The 24184-nt window shown below is 51.7% G+C and overlaps 1 protein-coding gene across 2 annotated transcripts in view; it reads right to left on the bottom strand.

The window, feature by feature from the left end:
- The window catches only part of LOC139760418 (uncharacterized), an 857321-nt gene extending 846183 nt beyond the window's left edge, over window positions 1–11138 (bottom strand). For both annotated transcript variants that reach the window (XM_071683590.1, XM_071683591.1), the window contains exon 1: window positions 9459–11138. In XM_071683590.1, the coding sequence (XP_071539691.1) occupies window positions 9459–10435 (977 nt within the window). In that variant the 5' untranslated portion in view covers window positions 10436–11138. The remainder of the gene's footprint in view (window positions 1–9458) is intronic.
- Between the last annotated feature and the right edge of the window lie 13046 nt (window positions 11139–24184).

Genomic DNA, 24184 nt, shown 5'->3' with positions numbered 1-24184 from the left:
ATTGGGCCAGGTGAGGGTATTCCCTCAAGGCCCAGTCCTCTGTTCTTAACGCTACCTCGCTAATGCGGGAAATGGCGAATAGTTTGAAAGAAAAGAAAAGAAATATATATATATATATATATATATATATATATATATATATATATATATATATATATATATATATATATATATATATATATATATATATAAATACGGCAAAAACGTAATGGCTGGCAACTCATTATGGTTTCTGGAAGGCAAGCTCCACCAAGTATGTGCTTCCGTCTCACGCACACGCCTACTCTGCATGTCTGAGAGACAATGGTAATGTTACACACCTAACTATGACCAAAGCTTCTGACAAGGTGTGGCACTGGAGTCTCATCTCCAAACTTTCTTCACCTAGCTTCCCTCCCTCACTGTATTCCTGCACTTTTCCTCGGCTGTCTTACCTCCACATCTGCCGACGGGTCGAGGTCTCCCTCTCACCAGCGGGGTTCCCTCGGGTGCTGCACTGTCTCCCACAATCTTCCTCCTTTTTCTCGACAATAACAGATAAACGCATGCTCACAACTCGTCACTCCATTCCTACGCCTCCTTTACATCCCTTGCTGCCTCTCTTTTTTTCGATCTGCGTCCTGATTCCATCACAATTTCCTCTACAAACTCAAACAAGATTTTCAAGTGGGTGATACGCAACCTGCTTAAGTTAAGACTCAACCTAGTTTAAGCCTCTAAACCCCCAAAGTCAGCCCACCTCTCAAAACCCCAACAAATATCCTCCTCGTCTCTACTGAATCATCTGCAATTGTTGCACTCAGCACAATAAACCAGCTAACCTGTCTGGCACACCCACCCCACATAACACTAACAACTGCCTCTGTCTGTCGTGCTCCTACATCAAGGGAGGAGGATGTGCATCTGTATACGAGACACGGTGGAGTCCCGGCCGACCCTACTGATGACAACACAGCCAGCACGACCTCACAACCTCACCTACTCACCCTCTGTAGCAGCCATGGTTCACTTTACCATGATATTCAGACAACAGATGATTCCGTCCTAACGAGGTTGTTTGAGTGTGGCAGCCAAGAGACACTCCTGGATGAGTGCGGTAGGAGCAGAAAGACATACGTGAGGTACTCCGAACATGGCAGACCAGAATACTTTTCGTATGATGCCCAGAATTATCAACGACACACGTGTATCTGGAGCCAATCCTTCATCAAGTCTAGGCTGGGAAACGTAGCTCTACTACTGATGTTAATCACTCTAACTGGCAAATGATGTTAACAATCCTGTTGAAGAAAAAGTACTTCGCCTCGTTCGAGGTAAAACCTGTGCCTACAAGTCTGAATCCAATACTAAGAGGAATTTATCTTTGAATTCCGTGTTGGATCGAGATTAGAGAAACCTATGATCATTCTCAAGACCGGCGCTTAATCACCTCGTAGCCTCACGTCTTCCATGTTATCTCACAGTTGGTTCTCACAGTTGGTTCTCACAGCTGGTTCTTACAGTTGGTTCTCACAGTTGGTTCTCAGAGCTGGTTCTCAGAGCTGATTCTCACAGTTGGTTCTCACAGTTGGTTCTCACAGCTGGTTCTCACAGCTGGTTCTCACAGCTGGTTCTCACAGTTGGTTCTCACAGTTGGTTCTCACAGCTGGTTCTCACAGTTGGTTCTCACAGCTGGTTCTCACAGTTGGTTCTCAGAGCTGGTTCTCAGAGCTGGTTCATCAGTGCGGGAGTCTGGCTGGTAGCTGGCATCACTTGTGTCATTCCTTCAGTAATACTGAACACAAGATGGGAACGTACAGGTGAAGTGTGTCAAGTGCGCGGATGGATCATTCCCGCACACCACCGCTGCTTCCTCCATGACTTGGCCTGGCGTCCCCTCTCACCACAGTCCTGGATACCCCCCCCCTCCCCCTCCCCCACCACAACCATTTCAAGTTTCATCAAACAATAACAATCAGTTATTTTCCCACCTGTAGACGGTACTTACCTGGTGATGCAGGATTAGATCTTCATACTGATAACTTATTGATTACTGGAGTTTGAGTTACTGAATGAATGAATAAAGTATTTCTGCTTCTATATTTCAGTTTTATTATATTTATGCACAAGTTTTAATAAAGCATATAATATTAATTGGAAATAGTAACTACAATTGAATAAAAATTTACTCTGATTTCCATAGCAGTAAATACATAATCAGAAACTAATCATTACATAAACCAAAAATGTTTATAATTTTAAGACAGTTACTGTGTGCATTAGTACAAATAATTATGAAGCATATTGTGTTTATATATCTGATGATGCTAATACAACTAAATGAAAAGTTATTGTACAACAGAAGAATGGAAGTACAATAAAACCAAACGTTGACACAAGCAGCTCACCAACGCTTAACTCACCAGCTCACACACCAGACGGTAAGTTACATATGTGGTAGGTAGGTAGGTAGGTAGGTAGGTAGGTAGGTAGGTAGGTAGGTAGGTAGGCAGGCAGGCAGGCAGGTAGGTAGGGTGGTAGGTAGGTAGGTAGGTAGGTAGGTAGGTAGGTAGGTAGGTAGGTAGGTAGGTAGGCAGACAGGCAGGCAGGCAGGCAGGCAGGTAGGTAGGTACGTAGGTAGGTAGGTAGGTAGGTAGGTAGGTAGGCAGGCAGGCAGGCAGGCAGGCAGGCAGGCAGGTAGGTAGGTAGGTAGGTAGGTAGGTAGGTAGGCAGGCAGGCAGGCAGGCAGGCAGGCAGGCAGGCAGGCAGGTAGGTAGGGTGGTAGGTAGGTAGGTAGGTAGGTAGGTAGGCAGGCAGGCAGACAGGCAGGCAGGCAGGCAGGTAGGTAGGTAGGTAGGTAGGTAGGTAGGTAGGCAGGCAGGCAGGCAGGCAGGCAGGCAGGTAGGTAGGTAGGTAGGTAGGTAGGTAGGTAGGCAGGCAGGCAGGCAGGCAGGCAGGCAGGCAGGCAGGTAGGTAGGTAGGTAGGGATGGAGACAGGTAGTGGTCATCACTGATGAGATGTTGGTGGTCATCTGACTGACTGAGTGAGTGAGTGATATTTGGTTTCATCTGGTGAGGTCACAACAGTGATCATCCTCCACATCTACCTTGCTTCTTGATCATGTTGACCAACGTAGGAAAACCTACTTTATGTACCAGGTAAGTACATCTACTTCACGTACAAGGTAAGTACATCTACTTCACGTACAAGGTAAGTAGATTCACTTCACATACCAGGTAAATAGATGAAAACGCAACAATAACATTCAGGAGTGACTGGCTTATTTTCTGGTCTACTGAGAGATGCTTCAGCCACAACATGTCTCGACCAAGACAAGTCAAATCCTCCTTCGCGACACAATGAAATTTCAGTTTAGGAAATTCTTCTTGCACGGCTTCAGGTACGTGGCCAACTTGCACGCACGCACGCACGCACGCACGAGGGGTTCTTGCAAGGGTTAGCTTCACAACTGCTGTTGTTAACGTTAACATAACAGAAATGAAATTCGTTATCTTGACCCAACTTTTGTCCCATATTGCTCTCACCTCCCTGGGAGGCGGCCCCCAGCCCCTCCCCGACCATCTCTCTTCCGTACATCACATTACACTGGTGTCTGGTGCCGGGAGCTCAGGAGACAACCTCTGGAAGACTTCGGAGGGCTTGACCCCAGCTGGGCCCAGGCTGCTGCTCCCTGGGTGCTCGACTCCACCACTGGCTATACCTCACACAAGCGGGCAAACCACTGCGTCACATGATTACGACGAGGCCGTCGGAGACTTGTGGGTGGGTCACTGCCACATGTCTTCCTTCCCTACACTGCGAAGGTTTGCAACTCTTTACCTCCTCCTGTCTTTCCTGACAACCTCGACCCGATCCTTTGTAAAAGACCCTTTCTTTTTTCATTACTTCTTATTTGTCCCTCTGTAACCCCTTTCCATACGACGATCAACGCCTACTTACCATCACGACTTTCGTCCGTGCATGGCTGGAGCCTCGAACATAAAGAGAGGATATTATAATTTCTCACCTGCTGTACTTGTCTCGTCTTCAAGGTTCGTGTCATCCAGCCAGGCACTTTCCTGCAAGTGGCGCTGGTTGTTAACGCTTTTCTTTACAACCTCTGTCATCCATTTGCGCGACCACTCACACGATGAGCACGGAGCGCACAACCTGCCGGGGTTCCCCGCACAAGTCGATCAAAATCACATCTACAATAAGTGAACATTTGCTCTGCTCACAAGGCAGGTGACCGGCTGAGGTCTGCTCCTACACCTGAACTGTGTCCTCTGTCGTTATGATAATGTCATGTAATGATCATCATCCCACGGTGCACCTGGGATCATCCCACGGTGCACCTGGGATCATCCCACGGCGCATCTGGGATCATCCCACGGTGCACCTGGGATCATCCCACGGTGCACCTGGGATCATCCCACGGTACATCTGGGATCATCCCACGGTGCACCTGGGATCATCCCACGGTGCACCTGGGATCATCCCACGGTACATCTGGGATCATCCCACGGTGCACCTGGGATCATCCCACGGTGCACCTGGGATCATCCCACGGTGCACCGTGGGATCATCCCACGGTGCACCTGGGATCATCCCACGGTGCACCTGGGATCATCCCACGGTGCACCTGGGATCATCCCACGGTGCACCTGGGATCATCCCACGGTACATCTGGGATCATCCCACGGTGCACCTGGGATCATCCCACGGTGCATCTGGCATCATCCCACGGCGCATCTGGGATCATCCCACGGTGCACCTGGGATCATCCCACGGTGCACCTGGGATCATCCCACGGTACATCTGGGATCATCCCACGGTGCACCTGGGATCATCCCACGGTGCACCTGGGATCATCCCACGGTGCATCTGGGATCATCCCACGCTGCATCTGGGATCATCCCACGCTGCATCTGGGATCATCCCACGGTGCATCTGGGATCATCCCATAGCACATCTGGGATCATCCCACGGTACATCTGGGATCATCCCACGGTGCATCTGGGATCATCACACGCTGCATCTGGGATCATCCCACGGTGCATCTGGGATCATCCCACGGCGCATCTGGGATCATCCCACGGTGCATCTGGGATCATCCCACGGTGCATCTGGGATCATCCCACGGTGCATCTGGGATCATCCCACGCTGCATCTGGGATCATCCCACGGTGCATCTGGGATCATCCCACGGTGCATCTGGGATCATCCCACGCTGCATCTGGGATCATCCCACGGTGCATCTGGGATCATCCCACGGTGCATCTGGGATCATCCCACGGTGCATCTGGGATCATCCCACGGTGCATCTGGGATCATCCCACGGTACATCTGGCATCATCCCACGGTGCATCTGGGATCATCCCACGCTGCATCTGGGATCATCCCATAGCACATCTGGGATCATCCCACGGTACATCTGGGATCATCCCACGGTGCATCTGGGATCATCACACGCTGCATCTGGGATCATCCCACGGTGCACCTGGGATCATCCCACGCTGCATCTGGGATCATCCCACGGTGCATCTGGGATCATCCCACGGTGCATCTGGGATCATCCCACGGTGCATCTGGGATCATCACACGCTGCATCTGGGATCATCCCACGGTGCATCTGGGATCATCCCACGCTGCATCTGGGATCATCCCACGGTGCATCTGGGATCATCCCACGGTGCATCTGGGATCATCCCACGCTGCATCTGGGATCATCCCATAGCACATCTGGGATCATCCCACGGTACATCTGGGATCATCAGCAGACGATGGTATGGAACTATGGTTTGTGTTTACGCCACGTTCGGAAAGAGATGGTAAATATGTGTTCTTCGGGGAATTTAGGATCTGGTTGTGATTTACAACATGTTGACAACTCTTAGTGGCAAAATGTGGTACATCTACCAAGCCACAACCCCTGTTGTTCCTGTGTCTATCACATGTCTATCACGTCGCCAGATTACTGTGTGTTCTCCAGCGACCCTGCCACTGGACGACAACCTTCAAGCCACTGAGGAAAACTCGTGGTCAGGCATTTGTCTTTTTAAGAAAAGATGTCGATCAACTTACCTGATAGCCGTCCCTTAACAACCTTAACTACGTGATTGGTCGTTCATCCGGCCGGTGTATTTGACGAAGCGTTATTCTCCCGTGTTTACGGGGATGGGATAATGTAAGTCAGTTCTAAACTGTCTGGAATCAAGACACAAGTCCAGAGACTCTCTCTCCCTCCACGGGTAACTGGTGCCCCGGGCGTCTACCAAGACATCAGAGGGATTCAACACTTCACATGGCATCTGTGAAGATCTAAATTACGTACAACCCAACTCCTCCTCACGTCCCCCCTATAACACCCAGTACATAGGTTGTAATTTGGAATCCAAGTGTTATCGTCAAATGTTACCTTTCATGTGAGTGTCTGTGAAGACTGATGCAACCGTTGTGTCTGTCTTACGTTAATAAAACACTAATAAGTAGGATTTTTTACCTTCTTAATCCCCGCCTCCTGATGAATAAAGACATTACACTTCTTGCTTTGTTGTTTTGCTTTTTGTTTATGAAAATTGTCTCGATAATTTCACGTTAGGCTGAGCTGTTTTGGCTGTCACTGAGCTTGGCTTCATGTGTGTGAGGAAGATTGTCTTTCAATCATGTGGTACAAGACAGAGCCAGGCTCACTCCAGGTGGCTTCCACATCCTTCGTTTCCTCCCATGTTTGTCAGACCATTCACGAAGATCACTAATGTACGACATTGCCTCAATAACAGCAGATTCGGGCCCGCTGGACTCTGGTTGACTGGCACCAGCAGACCGGAATTTAATTTTTTACATATATTTGTTACAGATTGTGTTGACACTGGCGCGTCTGTTGCTCTGCCTGGGGTATATGTGTTGTCCTCTCCCTACCTCATGATGTGTTGTCCTCTCCCTACCTCATGATGTGTTGTCCTCTCCCCACCTCATGATGTGTTGTCCTCTCCCTACCTCACGATGTGTTGTCCTCTCCCTACCTCATGACGTGTTGTCCTCTCCCCACCTCATGATGTGTTGTCCTCTCCCTACCTCATGATGTGTTGTCCTCTCCCTACCTCACGATGTGTTGTCCTCTCCCTACCTCATGACGTGTTGTCCTCTCCCTACCTCACGATGTGTTGTCCTCTCCCCACCTCATGACGTGTTGTCCTCTCCCCACCTCATGATGTGTTGTCCTCTCCCTACCTCATGATGTGTTGTCCTCTCCTGACCTGATGATGAGCCTCACAGTTAATGCAACACCCTTCCTCATAAGATGACCTGCAGGTTTCTGGTTAATGCAACACCCTTCCTCAGAAGATGACCTGCAGGTTTCTGGTTAATGCAACACCCTTCCTCAGAAGATGACCTGCAGGTTTCTGGTTAATGGGCCATATATCCATCGAGGAAGGTGCGGCTTCTGTGCTGCTGAACCTGGTCCAGACATTTCCTGGGTGTTTAAGTCAGCAGTGTCCTGTTTATGTGCCACACTTGCCCAACCTTCATATGCCTAACATAATACATCTATAGACTTGCAGTTTGTGGTCGAGGCTTACCCTCTTTCCTTCTCCTTTATCCTCAGCTGTGTCTTGCTTCACGCTCTCTGTGTCATGTTCTCTGCATCCTCCCTCCTGTGCTGTCTCAATCAACGGTGCCTACACGTTCCTCGTGTCCACATTCACTCCGTCTGTCACTATATTCTTCCTGTGTGTCAACCTCTGCCTCTCGTCTTCGTGTGTCAACCTCTGCCTCTCGTCTTCGTGTGTCCTTGTGTTCCTCTCGGAGCATCAGTCCCACTACGGAAGCGTGTTTTTATGTTGTCACCTGAGGCAACCAGGAGGCATAATGAAACACGATAAGCCGAGTGCACTTTCGTATATAATCACATTATCTACAAGACTGTGACTGTTGAACACCGTCTCTTCATCAGACATAATAAACCCAGTTTTCTGCCTGATTGGTGACTGCTCTTCAGGAATCCATCTATGTAGAGCGTCTGTGTGACATCTATCAACAAGTGAGGCCTGGTCAGTACAGACAACACTGCGTTAAGTCTATCTTATATTGCTAAAGTTTACGTCTTGTTATATATTTCATCCATACCTTATACAGGTCTCATGTTGTGAGTCTTATACTTCTGGTACTTCAGTCTGTCCGTCTTGCTTCTCTTACATCGTGTTGATCACATAGTTCATCATCATGATGATGGTCATCATAAGGTGAAGTCAAAGGCCAGGTCATCACAGATTTAGGTTCGAACTGTCGTGCTCAAACGATCGAGCTGTGAGATTCAGTTTCAGGTTTGCTGTCGTGCTGACGTCATTCACAATTATCATTAAAAAACACATGTAAATAACAGCAGATTCGGGCCCTCCGGACCCTTGTCCACTATCTCCCGCGGATTTTTTTTCTTTAACAGAAAAACAAATCCTATTTTCCCTTAACTATACGAATCCAGCAGCCAGCAAAATTCAATGCTGTCGAGAAAATGGATAAAATATAGTTAACTGTTTAAGTCATCAATTGTCTTGGAGCTTCCTCCGTGGGTCCACACACACACACACACACACGAGACGACCATATTATAATAGAAATACATAAGTCTCGCTGAACAATGTTCGTTGTCTACAGTGGCTGCAGAGATCATCCTTGTGCTCAGCATGACCTGAGGACGACCCCACGACGGCTCCTCTCTCATCATGCCCGGCCGGACGGTCGCCTCACCTGCAGCCCAGATGGAAACCTACCCATACGACCTTGCCAGCCTCAGTGAACACCAGCGTCAGTATAGCCTCAGTGAACACCAGCGTCAGTATAGCCTCAGTGAACACCAGCGTCAGTATCATGCAAGTTTCCTCGTCAGAATCCAACACCCCCCCCCCCCCCCCCCGCAAGGATTACCATCGATGACGTCATTGGTCGATACATTTAAGTGAGGCTTGTTAACCTGCTGTCTTAACAAGCTTGTTATGAGGGCATCTGCTCCCTCAACACCTACCTGTGATACATACAATCCGCCACAATTCGGCTCATCATCAAAAGATGTTCTTACCTTCGTCGTACACATGTAATACATGAGACACTGCAATACAAAGTTGCAAGATGACCTTTACTAACTCATGTCATGATGCAATGAAAAAAAGGCACAATCGTCTGCTTCATTACCAAACGTCGGCGTTTATTATTTTTTTGTTTCACTTTTACAATTGCAATATCGAGTATGCGACCTGGTGCCGAAGCTGGTGTAGAAAATGTAATGTTCACCGTGGAGTAATATTCAGGATATTTGTACAATATTTACCATAGGAAAAAGCAGAAGGGAATTTTCAGTCCACGAGAATACATGAATGAAGTGTTGGCACACAACGCCCGGCAGTACATGGATAATGAAGCAAGGTTAGAGGCGCCACACACAAGGAACCTAACAACAGCAGGAGGAGGAACATGTTACCTTCTTCTGCGTCGTGGCTTCGTGTACTCCCGGCACACCAGCGTCGGCGCCTCCTCCGTCTGGGGAGGCACCTGCTCCACGCGCTCCAGCAGGTCTCCATCGCTCCACTGCTCGGCGTCTGGCTCAACTTTGGTTGTGACAGGGAGGCTGTTCTGTCCCACCTGGGGGTGTCCACACTCCGGGGAGACCTGGGGCTGCTGCTGCTGCTCTCCTCCACCTCTAACAGGCTGCTGGATGTAGCTACCATAACTACCATTAACCCGACAGTCAGGATAGACCTGGCAGAGCTGCATGGCGGCAGGCGGGCGGTACATGCCCTGCTCGTACGCAGCCGGTCCTGCGTCCATGGTGGTGGCGAAGGATGGGTATTGCTGCATGGCTGCGTAGCTGTGTCTGCGGGGGTCGGGGTAGGGAAGCCCCCGGTGATCCATCATGGGCAGTGGTGGGTACATCATGTGTCTCCCGTCGTTGCTCACGACTCCACCCGTCGGGTAGCCCCCAGACACTAGCCTCCCGAGCTGACCCTGTGGCTCCAGGCCTCGGCCACTGGGGCCTGGGTATGGCCCCATGTTGTGGGGCCGTGCCACTTGGTCCCCATTATGGGAACCCGGTTCCCCCGGGTCCCCACTGTTGGAGTAAGGAACCGGGCCCCCGACGTGGGGGCGTGGCAGAGGGACCCCATTATCGGGCGATGGAATCTGGCCAGAGTTGTGGGCAGCAGCTACCGGGTCACCTGCGCCGTGGTAGCCAGGATGAGGAGCCGACCCATGTGAGGCCCCTGACATATGACCACCATCGCTACCGGGTCCTCCTGCAGGGGAACACCAGCTGTGGGTTCCCGTGAAGGAGGGCCCTGTGTGTAGGGAAGGCTGGGGCCTCCTACTGAGGGCATCTGCGGGGGGTCCTGGACAGCAATCGCTGCTGTAGAAGCCAGGATGGACGCCGGTTGGGGTGTAGGGGTAGTGCGCTATAGGCATTTCACTGACACTACGACTTGCACACACAAGGCAGACTCCTACTGACCACTTCCTGGGAGTCCTACTGACCACTTCCAGGGAGTCCTACTGACCACTTCCAGGGAGTCCTACTGACCACTTCCAGAGTGAGAGAAGGAAAGACAATAATATGCTCGACAGCAAAAATTCTGCTGATCTTAACTGTACACTTTGATTTTGCACTGACTTTTCCGACCACTTAACCTTGCCGACTCTCAGCTGTGACGACCACTTAACCTTGCCGACTCTCAGCTGTGACGACCACTTAACCTTGCCGACTCTTAGCTGTGACGACCACTTAACCTTGCCGACTCTTAGCTGTGACGACCACTTAACCTTGCCGACTCTTAGCTGTGACGACCACTTAACCTTGCCGACTCTCAGCTGTGACGACCACTTAACCTTGCCGACTCTCAGCTGTGACGACCACTTAACCTTGCCGACTCTCAGCTGTGACGAACACTTGCATAAGCACTGGGCCTCCCTCAGCCGGACGAGGAGACGCGTACACAGGCGGAGGGACGAAGGACTCGGGCAGGACTGACCGAAGCCCAGGAGGAGGAGAGAAGAGAGGGGTTGCCACACTGGGGGAGGGAGAGGATGGGCACCCACTGGCACTCGACAACCACTACAAGACGGGAACTCTTCACCACCAACACCTGCACACACTCCTCACCACCACCTCACTCCTCCTTACTCATCATCCTACCCAAAATATGTGCTCAGGCAGAGGGGGGGGTTTACTGATGATGGTGCCGGAGAGAGGGTCAGAATGGCCGCCCGGCCACCCCATTGGCCATATCTCGAGAGTGGTCCTGTCCGGGCCGGCCATTGGTCGGACGCCAGGTACCAGGACCGCCCTCAACTGCAAGGCAAGGAGGCTCCGACGTCCTGCCCGCACGGTTGTATACCCTGACCACGTCCCACCACACACCACACACTGCAGGTGACCACGTCCCACCACACACCACACTGCAGGTGACCACGTCCCACCACACACCACACACTGCAGGTGACCACGTCCCACCACACACCACACACTGCAGGTGACCACGTCCCACCACACACCACACACTGCAGGTGACCACGTCCCACCACACACCACACTGCAGGTGACCACGTCCCACCACACACCACACACCACCGCAGGTGTGACCAACTGCCCAGGTAGGGGACACACACACACACACATACACACACACGGCAGCAAAACAAACGTAATAAATAACGAGACACAAGACTGCAGGAGGCTGCCAGTGGTGGTGGTGCTAAAGGATTCCAGCCAATAGCGGCGTGGGCAGCTCTGACGTCACAACAGACTACAGTAATCACCCCCCTGGTAGAGAGGGAGGGAGGGAGAGGCCGCTGCTACACAGCAAAGACTCGTGTAATATGAATGGCTGTCAATTACCTGAGCAGTTGCACCCTAGAGCAACACTCCTGCCTGGCCACACGCTACGCAACACCTACCACGAACCAAGAAACAACACATTACACAAACAAACAAAACCTTCCCCGAGTAACACAAGGAAAACAAACCCAGCCTTTAACAGAGATGAGTTAATGTAACACATAACTACGCTTTGTAAGTGTTGCCTCAACTCTTGTGTTCTGGTGTCCAAGCCTTGTGTTGCCTCAACTCTTGTGTTCTGGTGTCCAAGCCTTGTGTTGCCTCAACTCTTGTGTTCTGATGTCCAAGCCTTGTGCTGCCTCAACTCTTGTGTTCTGGTGTCCAAGCCTTAAGTTGCCTCAACTCTTGTGTTCTGATGTCCAAGCCTTGTGTTGCCTCAACCCTTGTGTTCTAATGTCCAAGCCTTGTGTTGCCTCAACCCTTGTGTTCTGATGTCCAAGCCTTGTGTTGCCTCAACCCTTGTGTTCTAATGTCCAAGCCTTGTGTTGCCTCAACCCTTGTGTTCTGATGTCCAAGCCTTGTGTTGCCTCAACTCTTGTGTTCTGGTGTCCTAGCCTTGTGTTGCCTCAACCCTTGTGTTCTGATGTCCAAGCCTCGTGTTGCCTCAATTCTTGTGTTCTGGTGTCCTAGCCTTGTGTTGCCTCAACCCTTGTGTTCTGGTGTCCAAGCCTTGTGTTGCCTCAACCCTTGTGTTCTGATGTCCAAGCCTCGTGTTGCCTCAACTCTTGTGTTCTGGTGTCCTAGACTTGTGTTGCCTCAACCCTTGTGTTCTGGTGTCCAAGCCTTGTGTTGCCTCAACTCTTGTGTTCTGGTGTCCTAGCCTTGTGTTGCCTCAACCCTTGTGTTCTAATGTCCAAGCCTTGTGTTGCCTCAACTCTTGTGTTCTGGTGTCCTAGCCTTGTGTTGCCTCAACCCTTGTGTTCTGATGTCCAAGCCTTGTGTTGCCTCAACTCTTGTGTTCTGGTGTCCTAGCCTTGTGTTGCCTCAACCCTTGTGTTCTGATGTCCAAGCCTTGTGTTGCCTCAACTCTTGTGTTCTGATGTCCAAGCCTTGTGTTGCCTCAATTCTTGTGTTCTGGTGTCAAAGCCTTGTGTTGCCTCAACTCTTGTGTTCTGGTGTCCTAGCCTTGTGTTGCCTCAACCCTTGTGTTCTGGTGTCCAAGCCTTGTGTTGCCTCAACCCTTGTGTTCGAGCAGGTTTTCCATCTTGTGATGTAGGGTCCGCCTGAATGTTACATCTTGCATGATGAAGGACAACAAGGCACACCTCATCACCACCAACACCTTAATCAACCAATCAGCTGCACACGTACAGCTGCTGGTGATGCTGTACAGCCGCTGGTGATGCTGTACAGCCGCTGGTGATGCTGTACAGCTGCTGGTGATGCTGTACAGCCGCTGGTGATGCTGTACAGCTGCTGGTGATGCTGTACAGCCGCTGGTGATGCTGTACAGCCGCTGGTGATGCTGTACAGCCGCTGGTGATGCTGTACAGCTGCTGGTGATGCTGTACAGCCGCTGGTGATGCTGTACAGCCGCTGGTGATGCTGTACAGCTGCTGGTGATGCTGTACAGCTGCTGGTGATGCTGTACAGCCGCTGGTGATGCTGTACAGCCGCTGGTGATGCTGTACAGCCGCTGGTGATGCTCAACCTAACAACCAAGAACAATGATGTACAGCGCATGTGTTAACACACACACACACACACACACACACACACACATACACACACACATACACACACACACACATACACACACATACACACACACACACACACACACACATACACACACACACACACACACACATACACACACACACACACACACATACACACACACACACACACACACACATACACACACACACACACACACATACACACACACACACACACACACACACACACACATACACACACACACACACACACACACACACACACACATACACACACACACACACACACACACACACACGTTATATACACGAACATGTGGGCACACACACACACACACACACACACACATACACACACACACACACACACACACACACACACACACACACACACACACACACATACACACACACACACACACACGTTATATACACGAACATGTGGGCACACACACACACACACATACACACACACACACACACACACACACACACACACACACACACACACACACACACACACATACACACACACACACACACACACACACACACACACACACACACACACACACACACACACGTTATATACACGAACATGTGGGCACACACACACACACACACACACACACACACACACACACAAGGTCTTTACTTGGTTTCTTCTTTGATTTCTTAGAAAAAACAAATATACAGAAAGGAAGAACTTCCAGCCAGCACACCTATAACCCCCCCCCCCCCCCGACCTTGTAGGACAGGCAGGAGGTAGCGTCTGTACCCCCCCCCCCCCCTGCAGGCCAGTAGTGTTGATAGTGTCATTAATGAGTGGGTTCTGCTTGACTGGGTCGAACGACAGCTCAGGTGGAGCCCATGACGAGGAGCTGCCTCGTGCCCGGGTCCTCCAAACACCAGCTTGTTGGGCGTGTCTGGGGGGGGGGGGGGGGGGGGGGGTTCCAGGTGAAGTGGTCATGTGACCTCGGTGGTGTGGCAGTTATCGCTGATAACCGTGACGCATTGGGCACCCGGGGTCGACCACACGGGTTCGAATCCTGGTTTGCGGCAGTCGGGCCACAGTGAATCCAGCTGTTCATCCTTCCCTTTGGACAGGTCGATAAATTGGATACCTGGCTTACACTAGCATACGTGTGTGTGTGTGTGTGTGTGTGAAGGAGAGAGAGAGAGAGAGAGAGAGAGAGAGAGAGAGAGAGAGAGAGAGAGAGAGAGAGAGAGAGAGAGAGAGAGAGAGAGAGAGAGAGAGAGAGAGAGAGAGAGAGAGAGAGAGAGAGAGAGAGAGAGAGAGAGAGAGAGAGAGAGCCTTGGTTGGTACCAGGAGAAGTCTTCGGGGATCTACACCCCAGCGACCAGGGCCAGCTGGGCCCAGGTTGTTGGATTCCAGTAGTTGGTCGACCAAGCTGTTGGAAGCTGCAGCCTCACAGCTTGGCTGGTCCAGTGTGTACGTAGGTCCTGGTCCAGTGTGTACGTAGGTCCTGGTCCAGTGTGTACGTAGGTCCTGGTCCAGTGTGTACGTAGGTCCTGGTCCAGTGTACCATACCTGCCAGACTGTGGGGGATGGGGGGGGGGGGTTATGTGGGTCTGAGGACCCAACAGCTTGGTCGACCCAGCCCAGCAACCTGGACATAGCTTGGACCGTCGGGGTAGACCACCGAAGACCTCACCAGCTGTGGTGACCATGACGCTACAGGAGAGGCTGGCGGTGTGCTGGAGCTACAGGAGAGGCTGGTGGTGTGCCGGAGCTACAGGAGAGGCTGGCGGTGTGCTGGAGCTACAGGAGAGGCTGGTGGTGTGCCGGAGCTACAGGAGAGGCTGGCGGTGTGCTGGAGCTACAGGAGAGGCTGGTGGTGTGCTGGAGCTACAGGAGAGGCTGGCGGTGTGCTGGAGCTACAGGAGAGGCTGGTGGTGTGCTGGAGCTACAGGAGAGGCTGGCGGTGTGCTGGAGCTACAGGAGAGGCTGGTGGTGTGCCGGAGCTACAGGAGAGGCTGGCGGTGTGCTGGAGCTACAGGAGAGGCTGGCGGTGTGCTGGTGGGGGAGGCGCCTCAGAGAGCAGATAAGAGGAGTTACGATTGTTACACGACACAAGCCACTCTGTCGTTTCCTCGGGGTCGATTGTGTCCGGTGCAGGAGGACCTGAGGGTCCTGGCGCTACAGTAAGGGTGGGTCCCGCCTCCTGCATGAGACTGTGGTGGGGCGCGCGTCATGGAAGGTGAGGCACATGGGTGCATGTCTGATTCAGTTCTAGGGTATGGTTGGCAGGCATCCTTGCTGGTGATGAAGTAATGCTCTCTCTCTCTCTCTCTCTCTCTCTCTCTCTCTCTCTCTCTCTCTCTAGTTGAGCGTGAGTCTCATATAAGCTCAAGGTCGTGGGTTCGATCCTCACACACGCAAAGGCATCATATTTGTATGCAGTGAACGCTGTGCGGTATAGCCTTGTCTGATGACAAAATGTCGTCTCTCTCTCTCTCTCTCTCTCTCTCTCTCTCTCTCTCTCTCTCTCTCTCTCTCTCAGGTTGCTGTCTTTTCTTCTCTCTCAGCCACAGGCGGTGTGGCTGCTGGCGTTCAGTCTACAAGCAGACGACACATCCTCTCCTCACACATAACAGTTGTCAACTTGTAACTCACACGACTGGTTCTTCGTAACTATGTGTTTTCTTGTGGTGATCGTTACGAGATGTGTCTGTCACTTGACAAAATCTTATTGTAAGTACACTGTGTGTGTGTGTGTGTGTGTGTGTGTGTGTGTGTGTGTGTGTGTGTGTGTGTGTGTGTAAAGTAATTCATAGATGTGCGTACACCTATAAAACACGATAAGTTCCCAAGTGCACTTTCGTGTAATGATCACATTGTTCGGGTTGGTGTGTTTTGGGTCTGGCATCATATCGGTCATAAATATTATCATGTGTACAAGAAAGGGAACTGTTTACACATTTTGCCTATAATAGAGTTATCCAGTTTGTATCGATCTTCACAAATATTGATGTTACAATTCTTTGTGTATTTGATAATAGAATATTTAGTGATATTTCTCATGGTAAAGGAGTTACAGTTAATGAATGAATTATCGTTACTTCAGTCAATACAATGGTCATAGTTTTTAACGTGATTAAACAGAACATTTAATTCTTGTCCTGTTCTTATACTATATTTATGTTGCTTAAGTCTAGTATAAAGGCCCTTACCAGTCCACCCAACATAAAACATTACAGTTTCTACAAAGGATTCTGTTATCACAGAATCCTTTGTAGAAATTAGGACCATCGTAGTGACTGGAGTAACGTTACTTCAGTGACTGACTGTAACTCCTTGACCACGAAGTATCATTGAATCTTCTGTTATCAAATACACAAAGAATTGTAACATTAACATAAGTGAAGGTCTATACAAACTGGATATCTTTACTGTAGGCAAAATATGTAAACAGTTCCCATTCTTGTTCACATAATAATATTCATGACAGACATGACGCCAGACCCGAACACCACCATCCGGTGACGCTTGTTTACCAATGGCGTCTTAGCTACGTCTTTTCCTTGTATATCGACTGACCGTTCTATATTTTAAACTTGTATCTCCCCTGATGATGTGATCATTACACGAAAGTGCACTTGGGAACTTGTATTTCATTTGCCTTGGTTTACCTGCATATACTAGATCAGACGTACCACTCTGACTCCTTGCAATATAAACATGTCTTAATCTTACATCATTCGTAAAGGCCACAGTGTTATGCCCTACATGTACTGTAGGGGGGGGGGGGGTACAGTTGGGCAGGCCATGCTGTGTGCTCTCCTCCACCTTCATCATGGCAGCAATCAAGTATTTTCGTGCGTCCGTGTGATCATTATTCGTGATCACTATCTATGTATCATGAGGAGAGTTTTACACAGACACACACACACACACACACACACACACACACACAACAACCCCCCCAATATACTCTCCATTCACGAAAAACTGTCAACCTCTTACCTTGCCTTACGTTACCTTACCTTATCTTACTTTATCATACTTTATCTTAAGGTAACCTTACCTTACCTTACTTTACCTTACGGTAACCTTACCTTACCTTACCTTACTTTACCTTACGGTAACCTAACCTTACCTTACCTTATTTTACCTTACGGTAACCTTATCTTACCTAATCTTACCTAACCTCACGGTAACCTTACCTTACTTTACCTCATGGTAACCTTACCTTACCTTACCTTACCTTCCCTTCCCTTACTGATAAAATGTAATGGTTGTGCCGGTCTTGCGTCCGTCCCTCAGCTCAGTGTGGGAGTAGTCAGGAGTCCGGCCGTACGGAGGGCCTACGTAGATGACCTGTCCACCAGCGGTGGTGATGGCGGTGGTACACAGTGGTGACACATGACCGTACGGAGGGCCTACGTAGATGACCCGTCCACCGGTGGTGGTGGTGGTACACAGTGGTGACACATGACCGTACGGAGGGCCTACGTAGATGACCTGTCCACCGGCGGCGGTGATGGCGGTGGTACACAGTGGTGACACATGACCGTACGGAGGGCCTACGTACGTAGATGACCGTCCACCGGCGGTGGTGGTGGTACACAGTGGTGACACATGACCGTACGGAGGGCCTACGTAGATGACCTGTCCACCGGCGGCGGTGATGGCGGTGGTACACAGTGGTGACACATGACCGTACGGAGGGCCTACGTACGTAGATGACCGTCCACCGGCGGTGGTGGTGGTACACAGTGGTGACACATGACCGTACGGAGGGCCTACGTAGATGACCCGTCCACCGGTGGTGGTGGTGGTACACAGTGGTGACACATGACCGTACGGAGGGCCTACGTAGATGACCTGTCCACCGGCGGCGGTGATGGCGGTGGTACACAGTGGTGACACATGACCGTACGGAGGGCCTACGTACGTAGATGACCGTCCACCGGCGGTGGTGGTGGTACACAGTGGTGACACATGACCGTACGGAGGGCCTACGTAGATGACCTGTCCACCGGCGGCGGTGATGGCGGTGGTACACAGTGGTGACACATGACCGTACGGAGGGCCTACGTACGTAGATGACCGTCCACCGGCGGTGGTGGTGGTACACAGTGGTGACACATGACCGTACGGAGGGCCTACGTACGTAGATGACCCGTCCACCGGCGGCGGTGGTGGTACACAGTGGTGACACATGACCTGGCCCCGCGTGAAGCATGACCCACTACAATATACTGACACAACCATCAAACATACACGTCTGACTGCTGATAAACCTTTACCAGTGGTCAGACCACCACCTACGTACACTGCAGAAGTGGTCCCCCACTAGGGAAGGAACTGAACAATACCAGAGTCAGTGTCAGTTTCACATCACATGTTGGCTTATGATACAGTTTGCTGACAACATCTAACCACATAACTGATGGCGTACCATACTGTCTGACCAACAACATACAACCTTACGTTCCGACCACAACCTTACGCCCTGACCACAACCTTACGTCCTGACCACAACCTTACGCCCTGACCACAACCTTACGTCCTGTCTACAACCTTACGTCCTGACCACAACCTTACGTTCTGATCACAACCTTACGTCCTGTCTACAACCTTACGTCCTGACCACAACCTTACGTCCTGACCACAGCTTTCCGTCCTGACCACAACCTTACGTCCTGACCACAGCTTTCCGTCCTGACCACAACCTAACGTCCTGACCACAGCTTTCCGTCCTGACCACAACCTAACGTCCTGACCACAGCTTTCCGTCCTGACCACAACCTAACGTCGTGTCTACAACCTTTCCAGCACGAAAGCCTGGCCTCCGACCGGCCTGAGGCTAGGATAACAAAGGGCGTGCAGGAGGAGCGCTCCACCGTCGAGATCATAAGGCCAGAGAGACACACCCACCTGTAGTCCTCCGTTGTGACCTTGGGGCAGGACGTCCGCCCACCTGCACCACCTGACGAGGTCGTGACCTTGGGGCAGGACGTCCGCCCACCTGCACCACCTGACGAGGTCGTGACCTTGGGGCAGGACGTCCGCCCACCTGCACCACCTGACGGGGTCGTGACCTTGGGGCAGGACGTCCGCCCACCTGCACCACCTGACGAGGTCGTCACCTTGGGGCAGGACGTCCGCCCACCTGCACCACCTGATGCAGCCAGTGGCTCCCTCGCCCGCGACTCACCTGAGGGACAGAGATAACATAAGGTCAATAATCATGTGATCCCACGAACAATAATATCACATAAACATGGATTACTTAACACACACACACACACACACACACACCACAACACATCATGAGCGTCAGGCCTCGCCTTCCTTCCGTGGGTCAGGACACATTTGTCATCATGGTGAGGGAGGCAATGAGGCAGGTTCACCCGGCTGGCTCCCGTCTGTGTACATACCATGATGGTAACACTGATGTGACGGGCGTTGGTAACAATGATGATGATGTGACTGGTGTTGGTAACAATGATGATGATGTGACTGGTGTTGGTAACAATGATGATGATGTGACTGGTGTTGGTAACAATGATGATGATGTGACTGGTGTTGGTAACAATGATGATGATGTGACTGGTGCTGGTAACAATGATGATGATGTGACTGGTGTTGGTAACAATGATGATGATGTGACTGGTGTTGGTAACAATGATGATGATGTGACTGGTGTTGGTAACAATGATGATGATGTGACTGGTGTTGGTAACAATGATGATGATGTGACTGGTGTTGGTAACAATGATGATGATGTGACTGGTGTTGGTAACAATGATGATGATGTGACGGGCGTTGGTAACAATGATGATGATGTGACGGGCGTTGGTAACAATGATGATGATGTGACTGGTGTTGGTAACAATGATGATGATGTGACTGGCGTTGGTAACAATGATGATGATGTGACTGGTGTTGGTAACAATGATGATGATGTGACTGGTGTTGGTAACAATGATGATGATGTGACTGGTGTTGGTAACAATGATGATGATGTGACTGGTGTTGGTATGATAACTGGTAACAAGCTGACGTCCAAACATAATTCCCTGACGAATATACATTTATTTATTATTTAATATACTTAGTCGCTGTCTCCCGCGTTAGCGAGGTAGCGCAAGGAAACTGTAGAAAGAATGGTCCAACCCACCACATACACATGTATATACCTACACACCCACACACGCACATGTGCATACCTATACATTTCAACGTATACATATATATACATACACAAACATATACATATTGTTACGAACCTGTGCGTTTGTTATCACGAACCTGCGCGTTCGTTATCACGAACCTGTGTGTTCGTTATCACGAACCTGTAAGAATAGTGAACTCCATGAAGTTTTTGCTTATCTAATTGACCGAGAAAAGAAGTCTGTGTTGACAGGGCTGGGGTCCCAGCACATCAGTACGCGCTGACTCACAAACTTGGTACGGAGACGTCCCAAGGGTTTGGATGGCAGAGGAAACTCCACGAATCATGTAACCCCACCTGAACCTGCTCCCTTGCCGGTAACTGTGAAGAGTCAGGGGAACAACTGACACAGAGTTAAGGTTTGGTCTAACTGTGGCAAAGCTGGGCACCAGGTGAGGCAGTGCTGGACTAGAGTGAAGGAATCCACAGACTCTACCAAGAGTAGGCGGGTGAGTCTCTTCTTAACTTTAGCGCCACCTAGTACCGTAAGTGAGGCTGTCCCGGCCCTTAGGAAAGTGAGGGGCTGCGAGAGTGGTAGTCAGTCTGTAGTCCGTTTCGTAGGAACTACAATGCGTTCCTGTCTGAGGGCTATGTTAGTAGATGCGGGGTACGACGAAAAGTGACCGTATTACGGGATTCTGGTGCGCTGCAGTCCCTGATGTTGGATGGCTTGGTGTCGCGAGGAGAGTCTGGAGACCGAGTCTTGTTAGACGGGCTGTGGACGCTCAAGGAAGCTCCACTAGTCGATGTGAGGGTAGAAACAGAATTCTTCAGGTGCCATGCCCTTCTGGGGACCAGTGGAGTCCACGGAGGCAGCGCAGCTTGAGGAAGAGGTACCAGAGACAGTCCCCGAGTACGATGATGCCAGGTCTATGACAGCTGGCACGGCAGGTTGAGTAAGCTCTCTGGGAGTGATACCAGCGAGAGGAAGCTGTGTGATACCCAGTCCCCTGGTGTAGACTCCGTTGAGACGGAGGAATTGAAGACTCTCCCTGAGAGTGAGACCGGTGAGAGGAAGTTGTGTGATATCCTCTCCCCCAGTGTAGTCTCCGCTGAGACGGAGAGACTGAGTGCGTTCTCTGAGAATGGAGTCGGTGAAGTGGGGATGTGTGATGCACACTTAGCCCTAAGACAAGAGTCTAGCAGCCACCCACCGACTGACAATGAGAGTCTATTGAAAAAGACCTGAACGTAGAAACATAAGCGCGGATTAACACAGTGGCCAGTTTAGACTGCGAGCGTGGACTGCAGTAGTGATCGAGTGCCGTGACGTGACAGTGTAAGTGTTCGTGACTAATTCCTGTCAAGACTAGAACCCACGCCCCCAGCTGGTCGGGCGCACCACCCGACTGGCCAATATGGAGAGCTCACGCTCCCCAAACCGGGACCCCCGCCTGCGACGTCATGAATATAATGAGGGGACCGGGATCCCCGCAACGAGGCTCCGCGGACGAGCGCCGGCGCCCTCTCTGTGAACGCGGACGAGCGCCGGCGCCCTCTCTGTGAACGCGGACGAGCGCCGGCGCCCTCTCTGTGAACGCGGACGAGCGTCGGCGCCCTCTCTGTGAACGCGGACGAGCGTCGGCGCCCTCTCTGTGAACGCAGCTGATGCCGAGATCATCATCGACTCGACCCTGGACCACCCCACCGTCACCGACACTGCCGACCAACAGGAATGGATCTCCTGTTGTAAAAAGAAAACGAGAAATCAAACGGCGCCGTAACTCCTCGTGAAACGACGTTTCCCAGGAAGCCCAGAGTGCCCCGACCGCCACACCAACGTCCAACTCCACCACCTCCACGACGACCACTCCACCAACTCCACGACGACCACTCCACCAACTCCACGACGACCATTTCCACCACCTCCACGACGACCACTCCACGACGACCAACACCACCGCCACAACGACGACCAACTCCACGACGACCAACACCACCGCCACAACGACGACCAACTCCACCCCCTCCACAACGACCAACACCACCGCCACAACGACGACCAACTCCACCCCCTCCACAACGACCAACACCACCGCCACAACGACGACCAACTCCACGACGACCAACACCACCGCCACAACGACGACCAACTCCACCCCCTCCACAACGACCAACACCACCGCCACAACGACGACCAACTCCACGACGACCAACACCACCGCCACAACGACGACCAACTCCACCCCCTCCACAACGACCAACACCACCGCCACAACGACGACCAACTCCACGACGACCAACACCACCGCCACAACGACGACCAACTCCACGACGACCAACACCACCGCCACAACGACGACCAACTCCACCCCCTCCACAACGACCAACACCACCGCCACAACGACGACCAACTCCACGACGACCAACACCACCGCCACAACGACGACCAACTCCACCCCCTCCACAACGACCAACACCACCGCCACAACGACGACCAACTCCACGACGACCAACACCACCGCCACAACGACGACCAACTCCACGACGACCAACACCACCGCCACAACGACGACCAACTCCACCCCCTCCACAACGACCAACACCACCGCCACAACGACGACCAACTCCACCACCTCCACGACGACCAGCTCCACCGCCTCCACGAAGACCAGCTCCATCGCCTCCACGACGACCAACTCCACGACGACCAGCTCCACCGTCTCCACGACGACCAATTCCACCGCCTCCACGAGGACCAACTCCACCACCTCCACGACGACCAACTCCACCAACTCCACGACGACCAATTCCACCGCCTTCACGAGGACCAACTCTACCGCCTCCACGACAACCAACTCCACCGCCTCCACGACGACCAATTCCACCGCCTTCACGACGACCAACTCCACCGCCTCCACGACGACCAACTCCACCGCCTCCACGACGACCAACTCCACCCCCTCCACGACGACCAACTCCACCACCTTCACGACGACCAACTCCACCGTCTCCACGACGACCAACTCCACCTCCTCCACGACGACCAACTCCACCACCTCAACGACGACCAACTCCACCGCCTCCACGACGACCAACTCCACCGCCTCCACGACGACCAACTCCACCGCCTCCACGACGACCAACTCCACCGCCTCCACGACGACCAATTCCACCAACTCCACGACGACCAACTCCATCGCCTCCACGACGACCCAACTCCACCCCACGACGACCAACTCCACCAACTCCACGACGACCAATTCCACCGCCCCCACGAAGACCAACTCCACCGCCTCCACGACGACCAACTCCACCGCCTCCACGACGACCAACTCCACCGCCTCCACGACGACCAATTCCACCAACTCCACGACGACCAACTCCATCGCCTCCACGACGACCCAACTCCACCACCTCCACGACGACCAACTCCACCACCTCCACGACGACCAACTTCACCGCCTCCATGACGACCAACTCCATCACCTCC

Source organism: Panulirus ornatus, chromosome 36 (assembly GCF_036320965.1).
Source record: "Panulirus ornatus isolate Po-2019 chromosome 36, ASM3632096v1, whole genome shotgun sequence".
In the NCBI taxonomy this organism is placed as follows: domain Eukaryota; kingdom Metazoa; phylum Arthropoda; class Malacostraca; order Decapoda; family Palinuridae; genus Panulirus; species Panulirus ornatus.
The sequence above is the reverse complement of the archived record's forward strand: the minus strand, read 5'-3'. Positions and strand labels throughout refer to the sequence as shown.